This window comes from Liolophura sinensis, chromosome 8 (genome assembly GCF_032854445.1).
Source record: "Liolophura sinensis isolate JHLJ2023 chromosome 8, CUHK_Ljap_v2, whole genome shotgun sequence".
In the NCBI taxonomy this organism is placed as follows: Eukaryota; Metazoa; Mollusca; class Polyplacophora; order Chitonida; family Chitonidae; genus Liolophura; species Liolophura sinensis.
This window is the reverse complement of record NC_088302.1, coordinates 50,309,098-50,330,025: the sequence shown is the minus strand read 5'-3', so window position 1 is coordinate 50,330,025 and position 20,928 is coordinate 50,309,098. Positions and strand designations below refer to the sequence as shown.

At 39.3% G+C, this 20,928-nt stretch overlaps 2 protein-coding genes across 3 annotated transcripts in view; one reads left to right on the top strand and one right to left on the bottom strand.

Moving 5' to 3' along the window:
* The first annotated feature begins 24 nt into the window (after nt 1-24).
* Nucleotides 25-4,181, top strand: LOC135472695 (spermatogenesis-associated protein 4-like). The gene is made up of 6 exons (XM_064752321.1): nt 25-269; nt 1,055-1,184; nt 1,410-1,528; nt 1,817-1,979; nt 2,539-2,716; nt 3,668-4,181. The coding sequence occupies exons 1-6, from the start codon at nt 25-27 to the stop codon at nt 3,781-3,783; spliced, it is 951 nt and encodes a 316-aa protein (XP_064608391.1). The 3' UTR covers nt 3,784-4,181.
* A 1,850-nt stretch (nt 4,182-6,031) lies between these two features.
* Nucleotides 6,032-20,928, bottom strand: part of LOC135472413 (WD repeat-containing protein 17-like) — a 37,162-nt gene continuing 22,265 nt past the window's right edge. The window contains exons 20-28 of one of the 2 annotated variants that reach the window (XM_064751908.1): nt 20,403-20,539; nt 20,193-20,213; nt 18,237-18,348; nt 17,281-17,422; nt 13,288-13,390; nt 12,877-12,978; nt 11,130-11,231; nt 10,355-10,529; nt 6,032-8,419 (exon numbers count right to left, since the gene is read on the bottom strand). In XM_064751908.1, the coding sequence (XP_064607978.1) occupies nt 8,300-8,419; nt 10,355-10,529; nt 11,130-11,231; nt 12,877-12,978; nt 13,288-13,390; nt 17,281-17,422; nt 18,237-18,348; nt 20,193-20,213; nt 20,403-20,539 (1,014 nt within the window). In that variant the 3' untranslated portion in view covers nt 6,032-8,299. The remainder of the gene's footprint in view (nt 8,420-10,354; nt 10,530-11,129; nt 11,232-12,876; nt 12,979-13,287; nt 13,391-17,280; nt 17,423-18,236; nt 18,349-20,192; nt 20,214-20,402; nt 20,540-20,928) is intronic. The other variant, XM_064751909.1, reaches the window with a different exon arrangement.

Sequence of the window (20,928 nt, the reverse complement as noted above, 5' to 3'; positions counted from 1 at the left end):
ATAACATATGTTAACAGATGAACAATGAAAGGATCCTCAAAACCAAAAATTTACCTACCACAGAAGCAGGTTTCATTCAGTGCGGTCCGGTCCGTTGTTAGTAAACAAAACCCCACGATACCTGACACTAACAGCAGTGTACATACGCTCGATTACAGGCTTTCACTTTATTTTAACTCATCGAAAGAAACGATGTCAGGTCTTACCCGGGAAGTGATAAAATGGATCCAAAGTTTAGATCTTACATGGCAGATTAAAACACCAAAATGGTAAGTTCTTAGAAAATATCTAATTTATTATCTAGACTGTCTCGTGTCCATCTCTGAAGTGAGCTTGAGCAGTTGAAGTGACGGAACTTTTTTGCAGGGTTGGCCAACCCTTTTTTCTTGTATTGCCAAGGAAGTGTTACTGACCTCCGGTAAACACTGTAAAATGTGATCTTGATTTTTTTCTCCAAATGTAATCCTGAAATATTCTGAGAAAACGATACTCACGCTATACTTATAGTCAACCACGGAATGGCGGCATTAGAGAAAATCCATCAGATCTATAGAAGTTGTATACACATGTCTCTGTAGATGTTTCTTGAAGATAGTTTGAAAATAAACGGAAACAGTTTTGTTATTTCTTGGCGTTGTGACTTTGATCTACTCTACATTAAAGTATTCAGTGGGAATCACTGTAGACAAATGAAGAGGTCGATGAAATGAAGTTGACTCATGATTAGAGTACCATACATCTCCAGCTTTAAGACAAATCAATGTATGTCAACTGTATAAGTGGATAAATACAGGTATATCCACAGTATGTGATTGTGAAGTCTACTACTACACAGTTACACACTACCATGAGTATATCCTTCACCCACATGCATGGGTGTATATAGTCCTATGCACTAGGTTACCATTCCATAGAATATAATGACCATCATACACAACTAGGTCTTGTACCTGTATGGCAGCAGGTGTGTTATAGCAGTGTCCTATTCCAATTGTGTGTGTTAAATCTAGCTGTACATGGTATATGTAATGGTTCATCTTTTTTGTGTTTTCAGGGATCTTACAAATGGATATCTAATAGCAGAAATATATTCATGGTATTTCCCACAGGACATTCATATGCATTCTTACAATACTGGAACTTCTTTGGATTCTAAAGAAAAGAACTGGTCTTTGCTTAAAACTGTAAGTATGGCAAGCTCTTGAGCACCCTACATTTTATACATGCATATGTATGAAATTAAATATATCAAAATCAGAAAATTACATTAATATTATTTTAATTCTGTAGGTGCAAGATTTGTTTTATATATGCCTCGACATCTGAAGAATTTTAGGGGCACGAATCCATATATGTTAAATTGACATTATCAACAACATCTGAGAACACTTTTTTTTTTTTACATGCAGTTTATAAAAAGGCGCCATTTGGACATCCCTGAAGAACTGATCCATGCAACAATACACTGTAAAGAGGGAGCTGCAGCTTTGATGGTGGAAAAGATGTATGAGCTATTAACCAACAGACCGTAAGTGACTTTATGGGCTATGATTACACATCGAGCAATAATCACTCATTAAGCCTTTGGAAAATTAACACTTTGAAACACTTAGGTCATTCATTGCTTTGTCTGTTAAAAATGTTTAACCTTATCTTGATGAGAGATAAACCAGAAAAGATTGATTTTACAGCCAACCAGAGAAATCTCTTAAATTTCAACTTTTTACTTTATTTTAGTTAAAAATAATTTGTTTATTTGTCGGATGTGTCAGTATTTGTTATATTAAAACAAACAAATGTTTCTAATTTGTTTTAGAGTGAAAAAGGAAACAGCAGATGATGAAATCACTTTCACAGACAGAGAATATCAAATTAAATTGCCTATGCATGCCAGATCAACAGCGTCACAAGCCGTGAAAAACAATCTACGCATCACCGAAACAATGGCAGATTCTAATCTAATTCTTGCTGCACATAAGGTAAGCACCCTTGTGTTTTATATCTCATTTAAATTGAAGAGTTTTACCATAATAACCATACTTCATGGCCACTGGGGTGAGGGATCAAACATTTCTGAACATACTCATGTATGAGCAAATCACTTGGTGACTATCAAGATAATCTCAGAGGACTGTTATGTAATTATTAGGGCAGGTTATATTGAGATTTCTGCAAGGATCCTATGTGTCCCTGCTTAGTTATTGGATTCTAACCTAAAAATGTCATGGAATATGTCTTCAATTCTTGTCTCAAGTCATACCTTACTGGTTAAATTTATTCAGAATTTAGGGCACAATGACAAAGACATTAGTGTGATGTAAGTTTTGAAATTTGGAATGTAACATCTAGGAGGTTCACAATATTCAAATTATGATTACATTTACAAAATAAAATGTGTAGGTTAATAAATTATGCATTGCTTTTAAGAACTTGATGCCACTCTTTGTAGAAGTAAATCATGTCTTTGTGTCCAGTGTGAAAGATATTTTGTCAGTCAGAATATTGAAGTTATGGTATCTGATGTGCATGTTTTCACAGGCACAAAATATCCTAGATAACCACATAGAGCACAGGAGAGAAGAGCGGCTACAAGACCCGAAACGATTCAATGTCAAGCCAACTTTAGGGGAGCGCTGTCCTCGTCGGGCCCCCAAATTATCATCATATAAAACAGAAAGTACAGTAGTGCAAGAGAAAAATGTAGCTAATAAGCAAGGTAGGTCAAATGTCCAAGCCAGTTCAGATTAAAGACGTTAACATGAATTTTTCCCTGTCTCTCACTATATGTATACTAGCATTTAATATCTACAGTTTATGTAGCTTATCTTGTTTTAATCCTTCGGAATATTAGGAATTTCATCACACTCATCAGAAATGATGCAGAATTCCCTGCAAACACTAAATGTCATAAAATTGCACAACTTCACAGTGAATCACAGTCACAGTCTGAATTTGAGAAAAAAGTACGGAAAGCCTAAAAAATTTGCTTCTCATAACATGTACTTCAGCCACACTCATTAGAAGTTGCATTTACTGTGAACTGTATTGTTGATGATGAGTGATCAGGTGCTCTCTTTAGTTTTCTGTAAAGGAATGAATCTGTGTAACATTTGGACCCCACATTCACAAAACTTCATAAATTAAGAGGGGAGTTTTGAGTTGGAACTCTTATCAGTGAAGGTAAAAACAGTCCTAAAGTGTGGTGTCGTATAGAAAATGTTATGCAACCTTTGTTGACTTAATTTACTCATCACCCGTCACACCCTTTTCAAGAGACACAAATGACACTTCTTTCCTATAGAAACTTCTCAAGTTCACAAACATTCAGATTCTCACTTTTCTCCATCATTCGTCTATTCTAAATGACTTTACTACACTTTTTTCAGATGCTCATGTTATGGTGAATGTGATCAAAAATAGCTACCCAAGATTTTGATGATACAGTTGGGCATTTTCTACCTTTATCAATAAAAGAGTTTGAACTCCAAACTTTCCTCGTAAATCACGTTGCCTTATGACATTCTAACATGTAAACGCCACTTAATAAAACATTTACAGGTTTTATGAAAGTGGCCCCAGCACAATAGAATGTTATGTGCATATTTGTTAAGAATACTTTTAGTCAGACAATTTCAAGCAATGAACTGGCTTCCTATCCATGTTTCAGATGATGGTATCAACGTACACAGAGAAGCAACAGTCCAGTTTAAAGAAGTACCAGTTAGACAACTTGACAAAGCTGCCATTTACAGCATGCCCATTGCCACACAGCCAGGATATTGAGACAATTAAAACTGAATAATATCATACATAAGTTTAGTGAGTTGAGAGAATTGTGCAGGGAAAGTTACATAGCCTACTTGCTTGACTTAGTAGCTTTTTGCGCATTCTCACACTTTGCATTTTGAGCGATACTTGACACACTTGAACAGTATACATTTATTTTATGTAACTGTCCGTTATGAATGTGAAACAACCCTATGTGTTTTTCGCATTGCAAGATTGGCACACCACAAAATTGTCCTTCTGTGTGGAGCTAGGTCCAAAAAATTATATGCTATATCTTGTACATCTTGATACCAGATATATGTTGGTTTCTTTTGTTACTTTTATTTTCTACTCTAAAAGCAGTGTTTGGCTTCAATTTTAAATCTTTTATAAATATTTACAATGTTGTGAAAAGAAATTTTATCTGTCATTATATAATACATGTTTTTTATATGAAAAAGCTCAGCATTTGTTATTTTCTTCTCATCCCAAAATTTCCATGAAATTTTTTCCTCACTGAAGAAACAGCAGAGTGAAGACCATGTCATTTAAATAATGCTTGTACTTAGATTTATTGATGGTGATCCGTTGATCCAAGATGGCCTCACATGAGAAACACTGTAAATTTAACCTGTAAAGGCAAATGAACAAGCTTTACATTACAATATGGTTCTGACGGATTACAATGTTGTGGTATGAAAGTTCTCACTGAATGTTCATCTATTTAGCCTAAAAGCCATAGATCAAAAGTGGTTGATGTCTTAGTGTCGGCATATATCTGTAATGTGTCTCTATTTATGTCTCGAAGTGGTCACTGTGAGTTCAACTCCAGCTCATGCTGGCTTCCTCTCCATCTGTACATGGGAAGGTCTTCCAGCAATGTGTGGATGGTTGTGGGTTTCCCGCTGGCTGTGCCCGATCTCCTCTCTCCATAATGATGGCCGACACCGTGTAAGTAAAATGGAAGAAACCATAATTCTGAGAGGAATCCATGGCTCTTTGATTTAGAGCTGACAAACACTGCAGGTAAATCCCAAGAACTGGAATCAAATTTGGACCTCACTGGTCAAGGCCCATTTGGCTATAGAAAAATGGTACACTAGCTTATAAGAATATTTCAGTAACATGACAACCGAATTACCGATGGAGAAACCTCCTGACCCTGCAAAGACCTTTCCTTCTGTCAACCCTAACGAAGTTCCTAATATATGGCCTAGTCCCATTTATCTGGACACAAGAGCTGGCATGTGACCTCAAAAGTCAAAGGATTGTGCTCTCCAGCCAGACATCTTCATCACCAAGCCAATAAGGATTGTCCATAATGTATTCATAATATATCAAAATATTAGAACAGTTATGCTTGTGATTGTAAGTAGACATCTTTTCTGTATTCATCTGATTGTTGTTTAATGCTAAAATTAATGCACATAAGATGGCTATCAGTTCCACGGTTGAAGGAAACTAGAGTGTCCAGGGTAAATTACTGACCTTTATCAAGTTACTGAAGACCTTTCACAAGTGTGAAGTAGAGAAATGCACACCATATTGGTGGTCTTCAACACATATTAGACTGGGATAATGCTCAACCTCATGCCTACACCCCAGGTGCAGTGAGACCAGGGAGAATCAAATATAGCCCTGTCCAAGGCCAGGTTTGAACCCAAACCTAATGTTTCCTTATGGTTAAAATACAAGACCTTAACCACATGGCAATAGTCCATCCCTGCAATCCATCACGAAGAAAGTGCTTAGGAAAACTCTTTGACCTGAGACTCTCCAATCTTCTGTGAAAATTCAATCAAACACATATGCTCATTTGCTTAACCATTCACTTACAAAGCAGCATGAAAAAACTAAACCTCTCAACTGGTATTCATACACAACTATATAAATGGGCTGACTATGATTTTATGGTAGCCATCCAGTGATATGTCATATATAATCACAACTGATTAACATTACACTGCTATGCTACATCAGTTTTCATAATTCTGGTATGTGCTTGATTTTAGCTGCTAGGTACAAACCCAGATTGCAGAAAAAGACAGTAACAGACATTTATTCTATAAGGTATCAGCCGTTTTGCAAATCAAAAGTCCCTTTGTTGGCAATGTATGTTCTGTACATTTCTTACTTAACGCTCAGCTGAAATGAAAGTATTTATCTTTCTTTAAGAACAATAAAATATGACACCATGCAAAAACTTGAATGTAAGTTAAAACAAAGTTGCACAGATAAAATAGAGACAGTAACACTATGCAACTGGCAGGAAGAGAGTTAGATCTGTTTATTAACTAATAAATAACTGGTCATTCAGAATGAGTCAAAACAGCTAGAGAATGGACGAAGCAACTGTTAAAAATGTGCATATCTGAGCAAATAGCTTTCCATGTTAAAGGCAAAGCTGACAAAACAAGGGAATGTATATCACAGGAGCACTCAAATCCTCAGGATTAATTCACTATAACTTACTTCACAACTGTGACCTGCTGAATCATGAACAACTGAGTGAGTAAGATGATAATTTGCATCACCAGACATTGTTGTCAGTCACAGTGTGTACACCACTCCTTCTTACTTTACAGAAAGCAATGCACACTGACAGACTATAACAATACAAGCCATCTACAAGAGACCCCTGGATTGAAGTTCTTCAATAAAACTTGAGATAGTCAACTATTCTCCATGCAAATAGCAATTTTACTTAAATTAAAAGTAACTTCCAATAATATAAAAATACTTTGTACATCTAACTGAAATTTACATCTGGTAAATAAATAAATACATACATGAATAAATAAGCAAAAAAAATACATAAAAATAAAATTTCACTTATGTCAAGAACCTTGGAATGTCTAACCTTCACAGAATACAAATGTTGTAAACTTCCATTACGTTTTTCTTGTGGGACTTAAACACAAAATGAGCCCATTATTAACATCAAAGCTAACTATTCTCCGTTGAACATGGTTTTATTTTCAACTATACGCAATTAAAGCTATTCATGTACATTATGCTGTCACGGAAATAATAATTCTAGTAGCTATCGTCAATGGGCAAGCCATTGAACGACACAAAAAACTTAATTCTGCATCAGAACTTGAAAATAAAATAGTGCCACTGGGAGCATTTTACAACAAGCTGCATTCTAGCAGCCGTATTGATATTTAACCTTTTCATGTTTTGTGTGCATGAAACCTGAACGCTAATAAGCTTTACATTGATCCTGACAACGGACGGCAATAAGTTTGTATACATAAACATCAGAAAACACACATAAATCAAGAAAATCTGTACAATCTACCACATACACTTTTACATCCCAATAAAGAACAGGACCAAGGTACAATGAGAGACTCGAGGACGAGTACAAATGTCCAAAAAACGCATCTTCGGTGACCTTGTAGTGCTTGTGTGCTTCACATGTGTTTCATAAGCACATATAACGGATAACTGTGATGTAATAAAGGAAAGAACAACAGCGTTCACAGCTCTAGACCGTCTTGATACAGATCGGGAGGAGTTTTACCAGTTCCCCATCCTATTAAGAGAACATCACAACATTCTAGATACCAGTATGGTAATTATCACTGCTTCAAACATATGAAAAAATTATGGGCAAATATATGCCAAAAATATTCTCATACAATATACCAGTAATGATAAATATGGTTTTAAAATACACCGCTAATGTGAAACACAAGCCTATGACAGACCCATGTTATCACAAATTACCCTCACAACCATTCACAGATTCATATTTTTGTACATCACCAACTTTTAGTAAACCTAAAGTTTACCAAAGGGTGGAACATCAAATATATTTTACAAAATACATTCTTCAGGAAAAGCATATTAACAGGACAAATATATAAGAATATATTCAGACAGCTTTTTGCAGAGCTAACACAGCATAGGCAAATTCATGTAAAGTAAAAAAAACCAAAAAACAAATTGAAATGGCAATTTTCTGTAAAACGCACCTAGCTTTGTTGCATGGTTTCAAAAAACGTTTAGCAGATAGCAGTCAGATGTATGAGCAGAGGAGCATGCAGTCAACATGTACAATGTACTGGACAAACCTCATATGTTAATATCCATACAGGAAACAATCAAGACCAAGGTAAAACAGGTGATAACAGTGTAACGCTGGTGAGAACAGTGAAATAGAGGTGAGAACATTGTAATACGGGGGAAAACAGTGTAACACAGGTGAGAACAGTGTAATACAGGTAAGAACAGTGTAATACAGGTAAGAACAGTGTAACACAAGTAAGATCAGTATAACACTGATGACAACAGTGTAACACAAATGAGATCAAAGTAACACAGGTGAGAACAGTGTAACACAGGTGAGAACACTGCTTAATTTGAAAGTCCTTATCAGACTCATCGTCCTTTTTTTGAACAAAACATTTTAATAATTTTAATCTCAAACATAACTACAAATTAAAGACTTGAAGTTGAGCTCTTGTGACATATCCTTGAGTCAGAATGTGCGTAGGCCATGTAACATGTATAGTTTATGCACTCAGAACGGGTTGATCCTTAGGCCTGACCCCAGTGGTGAGAAGGGGTTAACTTTTGCCCACATCAAGGCCTCATTAATGGAAATGGCAGAGTTACCATCTTCCAAGAAGAAAGCATGGCCCTGAGGATAAAATGATTATAAGGGTATAAATTTTACAATCAATATCATGATGTAAGGTTACAATTATTTTGTCTGATCACTTCTCTACACAAATCTTATAGTCTTATCTTTCAACTGCTCTTTGCCACTACAATAGGCCTGTTATATGACTTATTGTATACATGTAATAGCTTGAAGATAAACAAATTGCCATATGGATTGCTCCCAAACTGTTACATGTTGATTCACAGTTACTGTGCATAACACTATCATGCTGAATACACCCTCCATGACACTTGCTCTCAGGCAGTCAGATCATTGGAACACTTTGCCATAGGGTTTTCTTTCTCTTACTATCTACTGTAGGTGTCATGATGCCAGTGCCTCTATTGTTTGAGCCCTAGGTGGCAATAGGTGCAGGTATCATGATGCCAGCACCTCTACTGCTTGAGCCCTGGGTGGCAATAGGTGTAGGTATCATGATGCCAGCACCTCTACTGTTTGAGCCCTGGGTGGCAATAGGTGCAGGTATCATGATGCCAGCACCTCTACTGCTTGAGCCCTGGGTGGCAATAGGTGCAGGTATCATGATGCCAGCACCTCTACTGCTTGAGCCCTGGGTGGCAATAGGTGCAGGTATCATGATGCCAGCACCTCTACTGTTTGAGCCCTGGGTGGCAATAGGTGCAGGTATCATGATGCCAGCACCTCTACTGCTTGAGCCCTGGGTGGCAATAGTTGTAGGTATCATGATGCCAGCACCTCTACTGCTTGAGCCCTGGGTGGCAATAGGTGCAGGTATCATGATGCCAGCACCTCTACTGCTTGAGCCCTGGGTGGCAATAGTTGTAGGTATCATGATGCCAGCACCTCTACTGCTTGAGCCCTGGGTGGCAATAGGTGCAGGTATCATGATGCCAGCACCTCTTCTGCTTGAGCCCTGGGTGGCAATAGTTGTAGGTATCATGATGCCAGCACCTCTACTGCTTGAGCCCTGGGTGGCAATAGGTGCAGGTATCATGATGCCAGCACCTCTACTGTTTGAGCCCTGGGTGGCAATAGGTGCAGGTATCATGATGCCAGCACCTCTACTGCTTGAGCCCTGGGTGGCAATAGGTGCAGGTATCATGATGCCAGCACCTCAATTGTTTGAGCCCTGGGTAGCAACAGGTGCAGGTATCATGATGCCAGCACTTCTACTGTTTGAGCCCTGGATGGCAATAGGTGCAGGTATCATGATCACAGTGCCCTGGGTAAACTGCCCACCTCTGGCGAGTTACTCACAAACTCTTACATGTATGACGCACCAACACATATACACACACAACATTGGTGGAAGAAGACAAGTTGTCCTGAACGAATGTTAAACTGCTTGCACACAAGCACCAATGACATTTTTTTTGTCACTAAGGCCCTACTAACAGCGAGAGAATCCACAGACTCTGTTTCCATAGAAAGGATTTAACATGCACCTCGTGTCCTAGGAGCTGGAAAACATCCATCATATGTTGTGTTTCCAAGGATATGTGATGGTGTGTGCTATTACTTTTCCCATAATACTTCCGAAAATGAGAATGGCATAAATAGGCTGGAATGTTTCCACAGATTCTGTGGGATTCTTAAAGTCAGAATGAATGGAATCTGTTGGACAAGGATTTACAGCTAGAGTGGACTGATGGTGTAACAGAACTGCACTTGTCAACGCATGGGCCCTGGAAGCACTATAATGAATGTGTTTGGTAATACACATTCATAATGATGAATTTCCTTGGAAACACAGCGTTACAAATGCGTCAAGTAATCACATAAAGCAACGGAAATGCAATCGCATGTTCATGTAAATGTAGACTTTACCACCTGACTATATGCTCTGCTCCCTAAACAATCACCATATTAGTGTGTAAGGGGCAGATAGATTAGACGGTAACAATAAAATCTGATCAATTAACTGTTTACCTGGATCCTTTTGCCTGTCAGGTAGGACATATGGACATCAGAGTGGGACGGCAGGTGAGAACTGGCCACACAGTCTGGCCCCGCCCCCAGTGGAGAATTTTCCTCTCCAACCTTCTCCATAAGTGCCAGATAAATATCAGAGTCTACTGATGCTGCCTCTCCTGATGGGCCAGACCTGATATAATAACACACACACACACACACACAAGGTCACGCCTTTCACCAACCTCATTGGATGTCATAAGCCGAAACACTTCTCATTCAAATTCCTTGTTGAAGAAACCATGGAAATGATGGAGTTATGGGCAACAAACGATGCATTGCACAACTAAATATGCTGTATGTATTGTTCACCTTACTTAACCATCACAAATACAAACAATTTACTTGACAATTGTTACGTTTACTGAGCAGAGAAGCCTGGCACCAGGAAAACCAGCACACCATAGCGAGTTCCTGAGGAACTTCAAGATTCACGACTTTAACTACAAATCTATAGACTATATCCTTACAGCTCACACAAAGCCATCTTAGATATAAACCAAAACCTTTATCATTAAATTTGGTATCTTCATTTCCGTTATCTTAGATGAAATTTTTAGAACAATAACTTACCCAGAAATTACGTTGTCAAGCAACATTTTGACTGTTTTACCTCAGAAATAACAATTTTTAGGGTGAAATTTTGACTTAAGTCGAAGATCACTCTGTGATCCTGGGGCAGTAAACCAACCAGCGCTGAGAGAATGCAATAATTGTAATAATTATATATGACCTCGTGTAAGCCTGTGTGTTGTGGGACATCCAGGCCTGGCATTCCTTCTCCAACAGCTCCTCACTCAGTGGCACATCAGCCTTACCCTTCCTCACCATCTTCCTGTATGCATACACAGACACACATTACAACCTTTTCATCATATTATCTGTAAGACATATAACTAACATATAAAAAGAATTCAGAATTTTTGTTGGTTCAGCCAAATACAAAAATGAGTTACATTTGACTCCAGACTAAACCTTCTGGGCCTATAATTTCCCAACCATGTAAATGAAGAGAACTATAAAGGGAAATCGATAACTGGTTTTAACTGTCTGCCCGACAAGATTACATGCAAATGAGGTGGCACAAAGATTCCCACGATGCAATGTTCACTTGTGCATAGCACATGTAAACAATACAACAGATTGAAAGCAAATTATAAGTCTAGTAAACAAAATACGATCTTCCTTTCTATCAACAATGTTTTATTAAGTATCTGTAATTACCCACTATTTGTAAGGCAGAACTGAAGTTACATGGTAGATCACATAATTACAACGCAATGCCATGTCTGACAATTCAAGTTGGCTGAACGTCTCCCATCATCTAGACAACAAGAGAAGGTAACTGACTAAACAAAATCAGACTTCATAAATCGGCGATCTGAGCGAGTTGATGGTCGAACATGTCAAAGGGATAAAACTGAACATTCACCCCGGGTAAAACTGAACATTTACCCTGGATAAAACTGAACATTCACCCCTGATAAAACTGAACATTCACCCCTGATAAAACTGAACATTCACCCCTGATAAAACTGAACATTTACCCTGGATAAAACTGAACATTCACCCCGGGTAAAACTGAACATTTACCCTGGATAAAACTGAACATTTACCCTGGATAAAACTGAACATTTACCCTGGATAAAACTGAACATTCACCCCTGATAAAACTGAACATTCACCCCTGATAAAACTGAACATTCACCCCAGATAAAACTGAACATTCATCCCGGATAAAACTGAACATTCACCCCTGATAAAACTGAACATTCACCCCGGATAAAACTGAACATTCACCCCGGATAAAACTGAACATTCACCCCGGATAAAACTGAACATTCACCCCGGATAAAACTGAACATTTACCCCGAATAAAACTGAACATTTACCCTGGATAAAACTGAACATTCACCCCTGATAAAACTGAACATTCACCCCAGATAAAACTGAACATTCACCCCTGATAAAACTGAACATTCACCCCAGATAAAACTGAACATTCATCCCGGATAAAACTGAACATTCACCCCTGATAAAACTGAACATTCACCCCTGATAAAACTGAACATTCACCCCAGATAAAACTGAACATTCACCCCTGATAACAATTGCTTGTCCACTTAAAGTCAGATACCAGTCAGTAGACATCTGGCATTCTCAACTTTATGCAGATGATGTCTAAACAAACAGCACAATCGGCAGTATGTTCCTTTAACATAACTTCAGCACGGAACAGAATATTTGCTGGCTGGCTATTCTTGAAGCTTAGGGTAACTGAATTTTTAAATCTGTAGTTTTGGATTTTTGTAACATAGGGTCTCTTACCCTCAGGCAACCACAGCTCAAGCAATAAGAAAAGTCTATCAGAATCACACAATATTTAATTGATGTGTTTACCATTAAGAAAACAAGATTTTCTGATTTACTACAGTTTTCGCATAAAATGACATAAAATGGAAATGTGAGCTGTTACTTACTGCGCATGCTGGAACAGGGCAGCCACAATGCCATCATACTGCCTTTTAATGGCTAGCAGAGCCCCTGTGTAGGCACACAGGCACAGCAATTCAGAGCGCCACCTGTTTCACAAAGGACAACATAAATCTGAAATACAATTCACCTTTGGTCTGATCACAACACAAATCATACACTCCATGCTGCATAATTACTCAGTTAAAGAAGGAAAAAAGAATGACACAACCACAATCATTAAGGTACATGTACATATCACAGCATGACCAGAATGAGGTCACTGCCACTTTCAAAGGTACATTTAGGTATGGAACAACATGTAAATTCCAGTTGTCAAGGTGCCTCTCTTGTTTCGCTTCCTCTGAAAGCCAAGAGAGAGCATGTACACGTACAGGTATGTATCTAGCTTAATGTACCTATCAAATGTGTGGTGCACTAACTTCTCTGTCTTGACAGCTGCCATCATGTGGAGTAATGGTACAACATCATCCACCTTCCAACCATCCCGTAACATCACTTCTGTAAAACACGGCAAGAAACCAAGATTTAAATCAGGGGCGTGATGTGTAATACTGCTGGGTAGTAAGTCACTGGCATACAAAAAGTCTGCACCAATTCTGGTGCTAAGGTACAAGTCATCAGAGATAAGTGATGGTGAGTCAGTCAGGTGTGTGATGTGTAATACAGCTGGGTAGTAAGCCGATGGTATGCAAAAGGTCTGCACCAGTTCTGGTGCTAAAGTACAAGTCATCAGAGATAAGTGATGGCAAGTCAGTCAAGTGCGTGATGTGTGATACTGCTGGGTAGTAAGCCAATGGTATACAAAAGGTCTGCACCAGTTCTGGTGCTAAGGTACAAGTCATCAGAGATAAGTGATGGTGAGTCAGTCAGGTGTGTGATGTGTAATACAGCTGGGTAGTAAGCCGATGGTATGCAAAAGGTCTGCACCAGTTCTAGTGCTAAAGTACAAGTCATCAGAAGTAAGTGATGGCAAGTCAGTCAGGTGTGTGATGTGTGATACAGCTGGGTAGTAAGCCGATGGTATACAAAAGGTCTGCACCAGTTCTGGTGCTAAGGTACAAGTCATCAGAGATAACTGATGGCAAGTCACTCAGGTGTGTGATGTGTGATACAGCTGCGTAGTAAGCCGATGGTATACAAAAGGTCTGCACCAGTTCTGGTGCTAAGGTACAAGTCATCAGAGATAAGTGATGGCAAGTCAGTCAGGTGTGTGATGTGTGATACAGCTGGGTAGTAAGCCGATGGTATACAAAAGGTCTGCACCAGTTCTGGTGCTAAGGTACAAGTCATCAGAGATAACTGATGGCAAGTCAGTCAGGTGTGTGATGTGTGATACTGCTGGGTAGTAAGCCAATGGTATACAAAAGGTCTGTACCAGTTCTGGTGCTAAGGCACAAGTCATCAGAGATAAGTGATGGCGAGTCACTCAGGTGTGTGATGTGTAATACAGCTGAGTAGTAAGCCGATGGTATGCAAAAGGTCTGTACCAGTTCTGGTGCTAAGGTACAAGTCATCAGTGGTAAGTGATGGCGAGTCAGTCAGGTGTGTGATGTGTAATACAGCTGGGTAGTAAGCCGATGGTATACAAAAGGTCTGCACCAGTTCTGGTGCTATGGCACAAGTCATCAGAGATAAGTGATGGCAAGTCAGTCAGGTGTGTGATGTGTAATATAGCTGGGTAGTAAGCCGATGGTATGCAAAAGGTCTGTACCAGTTCTGGTGCAAGGGTACAAGTCATCAGTGGTAAGTGATGGAGAGTCAGTCAGGTGTGTGATGTGTGATACAGCTGGGTAGTAAGCTGATGGTATACAAAAGGTCTGCACCAGTTCTGGTGCTAAGGTACAAGTCATCAGAGATAAACGATGGCAAGTCAGTCAGGTGTGTGATGTGTGATACAGCTGGGTAGTAAGCCGATGGTATACAAAAGGTCTGCACCAGTACTGGTGCTAAGGCACAAGTCATCAGAGATAAGTGATGGTAAGTCAGTCAGGTGCGTGATGTGTGATACAGCCGGGTAGTAAGCCGATGGTATACAAAAGGTCTGCACCAGTTCTGGTGCTAATGTACAAGTCATCAGAGATAAGTGATGGCAAGTCAGTCAGGTGCGTGATGTGTGATACAGCTGGGTAGTAAGCTGATGGTATACAAAAGGTCTGCACCAGTTCTGGTGCTAAGGTACAAGTCATCAGAGGTATGTGATGGCAAGTCAGTCAGGTGCGTGATGTGTAATACTGCTGGGTAGTAAGCCGATGGTATGCAAAAGGTCTGCACCAGTTCTGGTGCTAAGGTACAAGTCATCAGAGATAAGTGATGGCAAGTCAGTCAGGTGTGTGATGTGTAATACTGCTGGGTAGTAAGCTGATGGTATAAAAAAGGTCTGCACCAGTTCTGGTGCTAATGTACAAGTCATCAGAGATAAGTGATGGCAAGTCAGTCAGGTTTGTGATGTGTAATACAGCTGGGTAGTAAGCCGATGGTATACAAAAGGTCTGCACCAGTTCTGGTGCTAAGGTACAAGTCATCAGAGATAAGTGATGGCAAGTCAGTCAGGTGTGTGATGTGTAATACTGCTGGGTAGTAAGCCGATGGTATGCAAAAGGTCTGCACCAGTTCTGGTGCTAAGGTACAAGTCATCAGAGATAAGTGATGGCAAGTCAGTCAGGTGTGTGATGTGTAATACAGCTGGGTAGTAAGCCGATGGTATGCAAAAGGTCTGCACCAGTTCTGGTGCTAAGGTACAAGTCATCAGTGGTAAGTGATGGAGAGTCAGTCAGGTGTGTGATGTGTGATACAGCTGGGTAGTAAGCCGATGGTATACAAAAGGTCTGCACCAGTTCTGGTGCTAATGTACAAGTCATCAGAGATAAGTGATGGCAAGTCAGTCAGGTGTGTGATGTGTAATACTGCTGGGTAGTAAGCCGATGGTATGCAAAAGGTCTGCACCAGTTCTGGTGCTACCGTACAAGTCATCAGAGATAAGTGATGGCAAGTCAGTCAGGTGTGTGATGTGTAATACTGCTGGGTAGTAAGCCAATGGTATGCAAAAGGTCTGCACCAGTTCTGATGCTAAGGTACAAGTCATCAGAGATAAGTGATGGAGAGTCAGTCAGGTGTGTGATGTGTAATACAGCTGGGTAGTAAGCCGATGGTATACAAAAGGTCTGCACCAGTTCTGGTGCTAAGGTACAAGTCATCAGAGATAAGTGATGGCAAGTCAGTCAGGTGTGTGATGTGTAATACAGCTGGGTAGTAAGCCGATGGTATGCAAAAGGTCTGCACCAGTTCTGGTGCTAAGGTACAAGTCATCAGTGGTAAGTGATGGAGAGTCAGTCAGGTGTGTGATGTGTGATACAGCTGGGTAGTAAGCCGATGGTATACAAAAGGTCTGCACCAGTTCTGGTGCTAAGGCACAAGTCATCAGAGATAAGTGATGGCAAGTGAGTCAGGTGTGTGATGTGTAATACTGCTGGGTAGTAAGCCGATGGTATGCAAAAGGTCTGCACCAGTTCTGGTGCTAAGGTACAAGTCATCAGAGGTAAGTGATGGTGAGTTAGCAACGTGCTCTTTTATACTAAAAGAGGGTGAAATCCTGATGTCTGTGACTGGTCTCCATGTAAAAAACCACATGTGATATGCTGGTTTGCATAATACTTGAAGTTTAGAATCAAAATCATACACAAAAAGCAGAAATTTGAAACAGCTGCAACATATCATCTTGCAGTTAGGCACCTCATCAGTGAATGGCACACACAAAAGATAAGATGTCAACACTGAGACCAATTAATCAACTGATGTACAGACAAGCTCATAAAACTTTCCTGCAGCTCGAGCAGGCAATCTCGCATTCTCACATTCTTAACTTCATACAGTGAGTTCAACTGGATTTAATACTAATTCTACAAGTGATCAAGGTTTAAACATAACACATTTATCAATTCCACTGCTTTGTAACTCTAAGCACTATTAAATACAGGTGATGACAGCTGTTCACCTGTGTAACTTGTCATGGTAAATTCATGTGCTAAGTTCCAATTCAGAAAGATAAAGCACTTGTGAACAGAAGTCTGGAAACTTTTTCGAGATAGACTTTCATAATGATGGACGATGCAGCACATCTTCAACGTGTTTATTCAAGATTTATTCATTTATGAGAAATGTTACGAAAAATTGATTAAGAAACTTTTGTGAAAGTGACTTCCTGACTCAAAACTGCACCCGGACCAGGCAAAGCTGGATTTGAACCTGCTACTTCATTGGTCACGGGTCAGGGTAATTCTGGCAGAAATCATCAGTCCATCGACAGGTGACTTCCCACATAAATTTCAAAGTCTCGCATCTAACGCAATGACCAGTTTTCCCAATTTATGAATAACTAAGGGACATCCTACCTTTGACCTTTTGAAGGCCAATCTGCAGTCCCTGCTCTGGAGTTGTGGACATGATGTAAAACTTGACGCAGCCAAATATGTCACCCTGGCCAAGTAGTTTCTCAGCCTTTATAGCACACTCATCCATACTGGGGAAACCAGCCTGGAACATACACATCCTTGCTTGTATCTTATTAACGTTTGAATGAAAGGATTAAAGACCTAACATATTACACTGGCTTCCTCTCCGGCCGTACATGGGAACGTCTTCCAGCAACCTGCCGATGGTCCTGGGTTTCTGCCGTTCTCTTGCCTCTTTTGTCCCACCATAATGCTGGCTGCCGTTGTATAAGTGAAATATTCTTAAGTACAGTGTGAAACAAGAATCAAATAAATAAATAAATAAATAAATAAAATATTACATGTATGGTCAAAAATGACATTTTCTTTGCTCCATGTCACAAAAAGGGTATTATCTGACCAGTAAGTACTGTGTCAGACCTAAAACCTTGGCCAGAAGCTGCTCATTTTGCCCGAGTTCTATTCATCTAATAAAGGTGTTTTCAAGCTCATGTATGATGGAAAATGTAAATTTCTGCCTCAAAAGTAATATTTTGTGACCATTATTTTGCCACAAAAAACTGACTTGTACATCATGAATACATGAGAGCCCTATATACACAACCCTGTGCTCCTCCATGTGATGAGATGTGAAACCGCAACCCTGTGCTCCTCCATGTGATGAGATGTGAAACCGCAACCCTGTGCTCCTCCATGTGATGAGATGTGAAACCACAGTAGGTTCAGTGAACGAGTGATTTGACTGTATGACGTCATTCAGTTTACAAATGTGACTTTGCAATAGAGTACAGATTAGTGTCTTTGACATGGTGTGGTAATGGTGTGGTAATAAATCAGAGTCAAGCAAAATGAGTCCTGTGAAAAATGTTAAAATTTAGGTGAAATACAAGATGTACCTTGTTGTGCAGAAGGTTGATTTCATCCATGCTGGCAGCACAGCGGGCACAAAGTTGGGCCAGCTGTAAGTCATTATCTGAGATCATCTGTAACATATCCACTGCCAGCTCCCTGTACACACACATACACATGCAGGCATCAGCTTGTCACCCTAGTTTATCAAGCTTTAAAATCTAAGAAATGCTAAGAGATATTATCACTAGATGATGAAAAAATTACACCTATCACTGGCAAATATACAAATTTTATATCTTTCCCATGCTGCAATTGTCACAACATATATATTATGTCCAATAAAACATATCTGATTACACACATGTATATTTTGTACATCGACGTTGAACTTTAACTCAAATTAAGGTTCATGAACTAATGCTGAGCTGGAGTAGATAACAGACCACTAACAAAACTGACATCTCACTGACAAAGTACTGGTTTATGCACAATTTGTGTTCATGACAGACAGTTACACACTATTGGTACGACAGATTAATCCTTCTAGGATGGAAACGACCTCTTCCTTTCTCTCCATGTTTTCTGTAATTCCAATTCCTCTTCAAGGCTTTGACACACCATTAAGCTCGTCCGCAGTTTGATTTATTTTTCAACAACTTTTGCGACGGAGTATAACTTGCAGTTATAATACTTTTTCTAATTCGTAATGTTAAATTCCATAAGCTTAGTTTCGACACCAAGAGCTCTTTGCCTCGGGTGACGTCACAATTATTCCAAAAAGTTTCATGCAGGACAATGGGCGTGGAGAGTAATTAGTTTCACAATGGCTGCACCAACCAGTGGTTAGAACATACTCCATGCAATAACACAGCCTAAACTACTGTCTCTGTGAATAACTAGATTGCTTTAATTTTCCCATATTCATCTACAAAACTACACTGCCGTGAGATCATATACTACAAGACATAAAGTAAAATTGACTTATTAAGGTGTCTACCTTGTTACCTATTAATCTTATATCAAAGCGTGTGAACGGTTTCAAATATGGCAGTGTCAGAAATAGGGTTTACAGTAAAGTCAACAGCAGTTCAGGTAAGTGGTGGTGTCACCCTCCTTCAAAACATGTTGAACCCCACCCAATACCCAGCATGCCACTGGTTTTTGAATAATTATGACGTCACTCGAGGCAATTGGTTCATGTTGTCAAAACCGAGCTTATAGACTTCAACTTGATGAATTATAACATGTCCTAACTTCATTTTCCGGAGAAAGAATATGAACTTCAAACATCGTCCTGTGTAGAGCTTGAGTTCTTGCAGGTCCCTGACTGAAGACAATTTTGGTAGCCAGTATGGCTAATTTAACAGACAGCTAAATAAAGGCAACTCTCTAAACAAAATGAATACACATGTGCATCACTCTGCATGTATAAAGTGGCAAAAACCTGATTCTGACACAAAATGCTTATGTAAGAATGCAAAGTTTCAAACAAAGAAATTCAAATCCAAACAATTTTCCCCAACTGTTTTAAGTGGTCTTTCATCCGACATGTATCTCTGGCATATTAGTGTTTTATTTGGCATTTACATTTTTTGTGAATGACTGCCCGGGACACAATGTTATATGACAAATTTATTATTTTATGAGTCACATAGCTTTCTAAGCTGAGTTACAAAGATACATGACAAAAATTTTGAAAAACTGAGTTACAAAGTGAAAACTGAGTTACAAAGCTTTACGAGACGTTACGAAAAACGAAGCTACAAAGCCTTACCATAATGGATTAGACTGAAATAGAACTACAAACAACAAAGGCCGAAACAGGGATAGGAATTTGACAAATAGCTTCTGGAAAGTTTTTCAGATAACAGAGTCAAACAGCGTACAGGTAACCATACGTGGATTACCCTGCAGATACATTGTGCACACACCATAGTAAGACAGCACTGCCTAGCTCACAAACAGGTAGTCATGTAACACACAACATACATGTAGGTTACCTGCCATTAAAGCTGGGCCAGCTAAGGAAAGAATGATTGACCATTTAACAAGTTACCCAAAAATCCACACTTAACACAAAAGACGATGGCAAATTCTTTGTCCCTCATCACAAAAACTGAAGAACAAAAATCTGTGTGTATGTAGTTAACGCTATTACATACTAAAAACGCCTGTAACTAGACACAGGTAATCTAAAGTAAACTGCTTACCATTTACCCAAATCTTCACACCTGCGTGCCAAGAACTCAATAGCCAGGTGAGTTAACAAGTCTTCTTTTCCTAGTACCTTCCCAATAGACGCTGCCAGTTCCAGTTCATTGCCACGGATCAGTTTCCGGAGGGCATTCTGTCAAGGGCAGCATTGAAAAATAATACATTTATTCATTTGGTTGATTGTCTTGTGTAGTTCTGCATTGAACAATTTTTAACCTATGTCATAGCAGTCAGGTATGAGATGGGAGTAAACCATCAGTGTTCGTCATGTATCTGACCAGCTTTCCCACATTGAATGTACACACCTGCATGCCATATTGATAGGACACAAGTGGTCTGCAATTTATTTGTAATGATGTAAGCAACTTGTGTTCATGCATATATGCAATGCGTAATACAATAAAGTCACTTCCAGTGTTTACAGCGGCATATGAAGGTCTTGTTCACTTTGTTATCCCGAGTAATTCACCGCCATCCACAACTGTGGATCCGATATACAATAGGTCTTCAACAACAGTATTG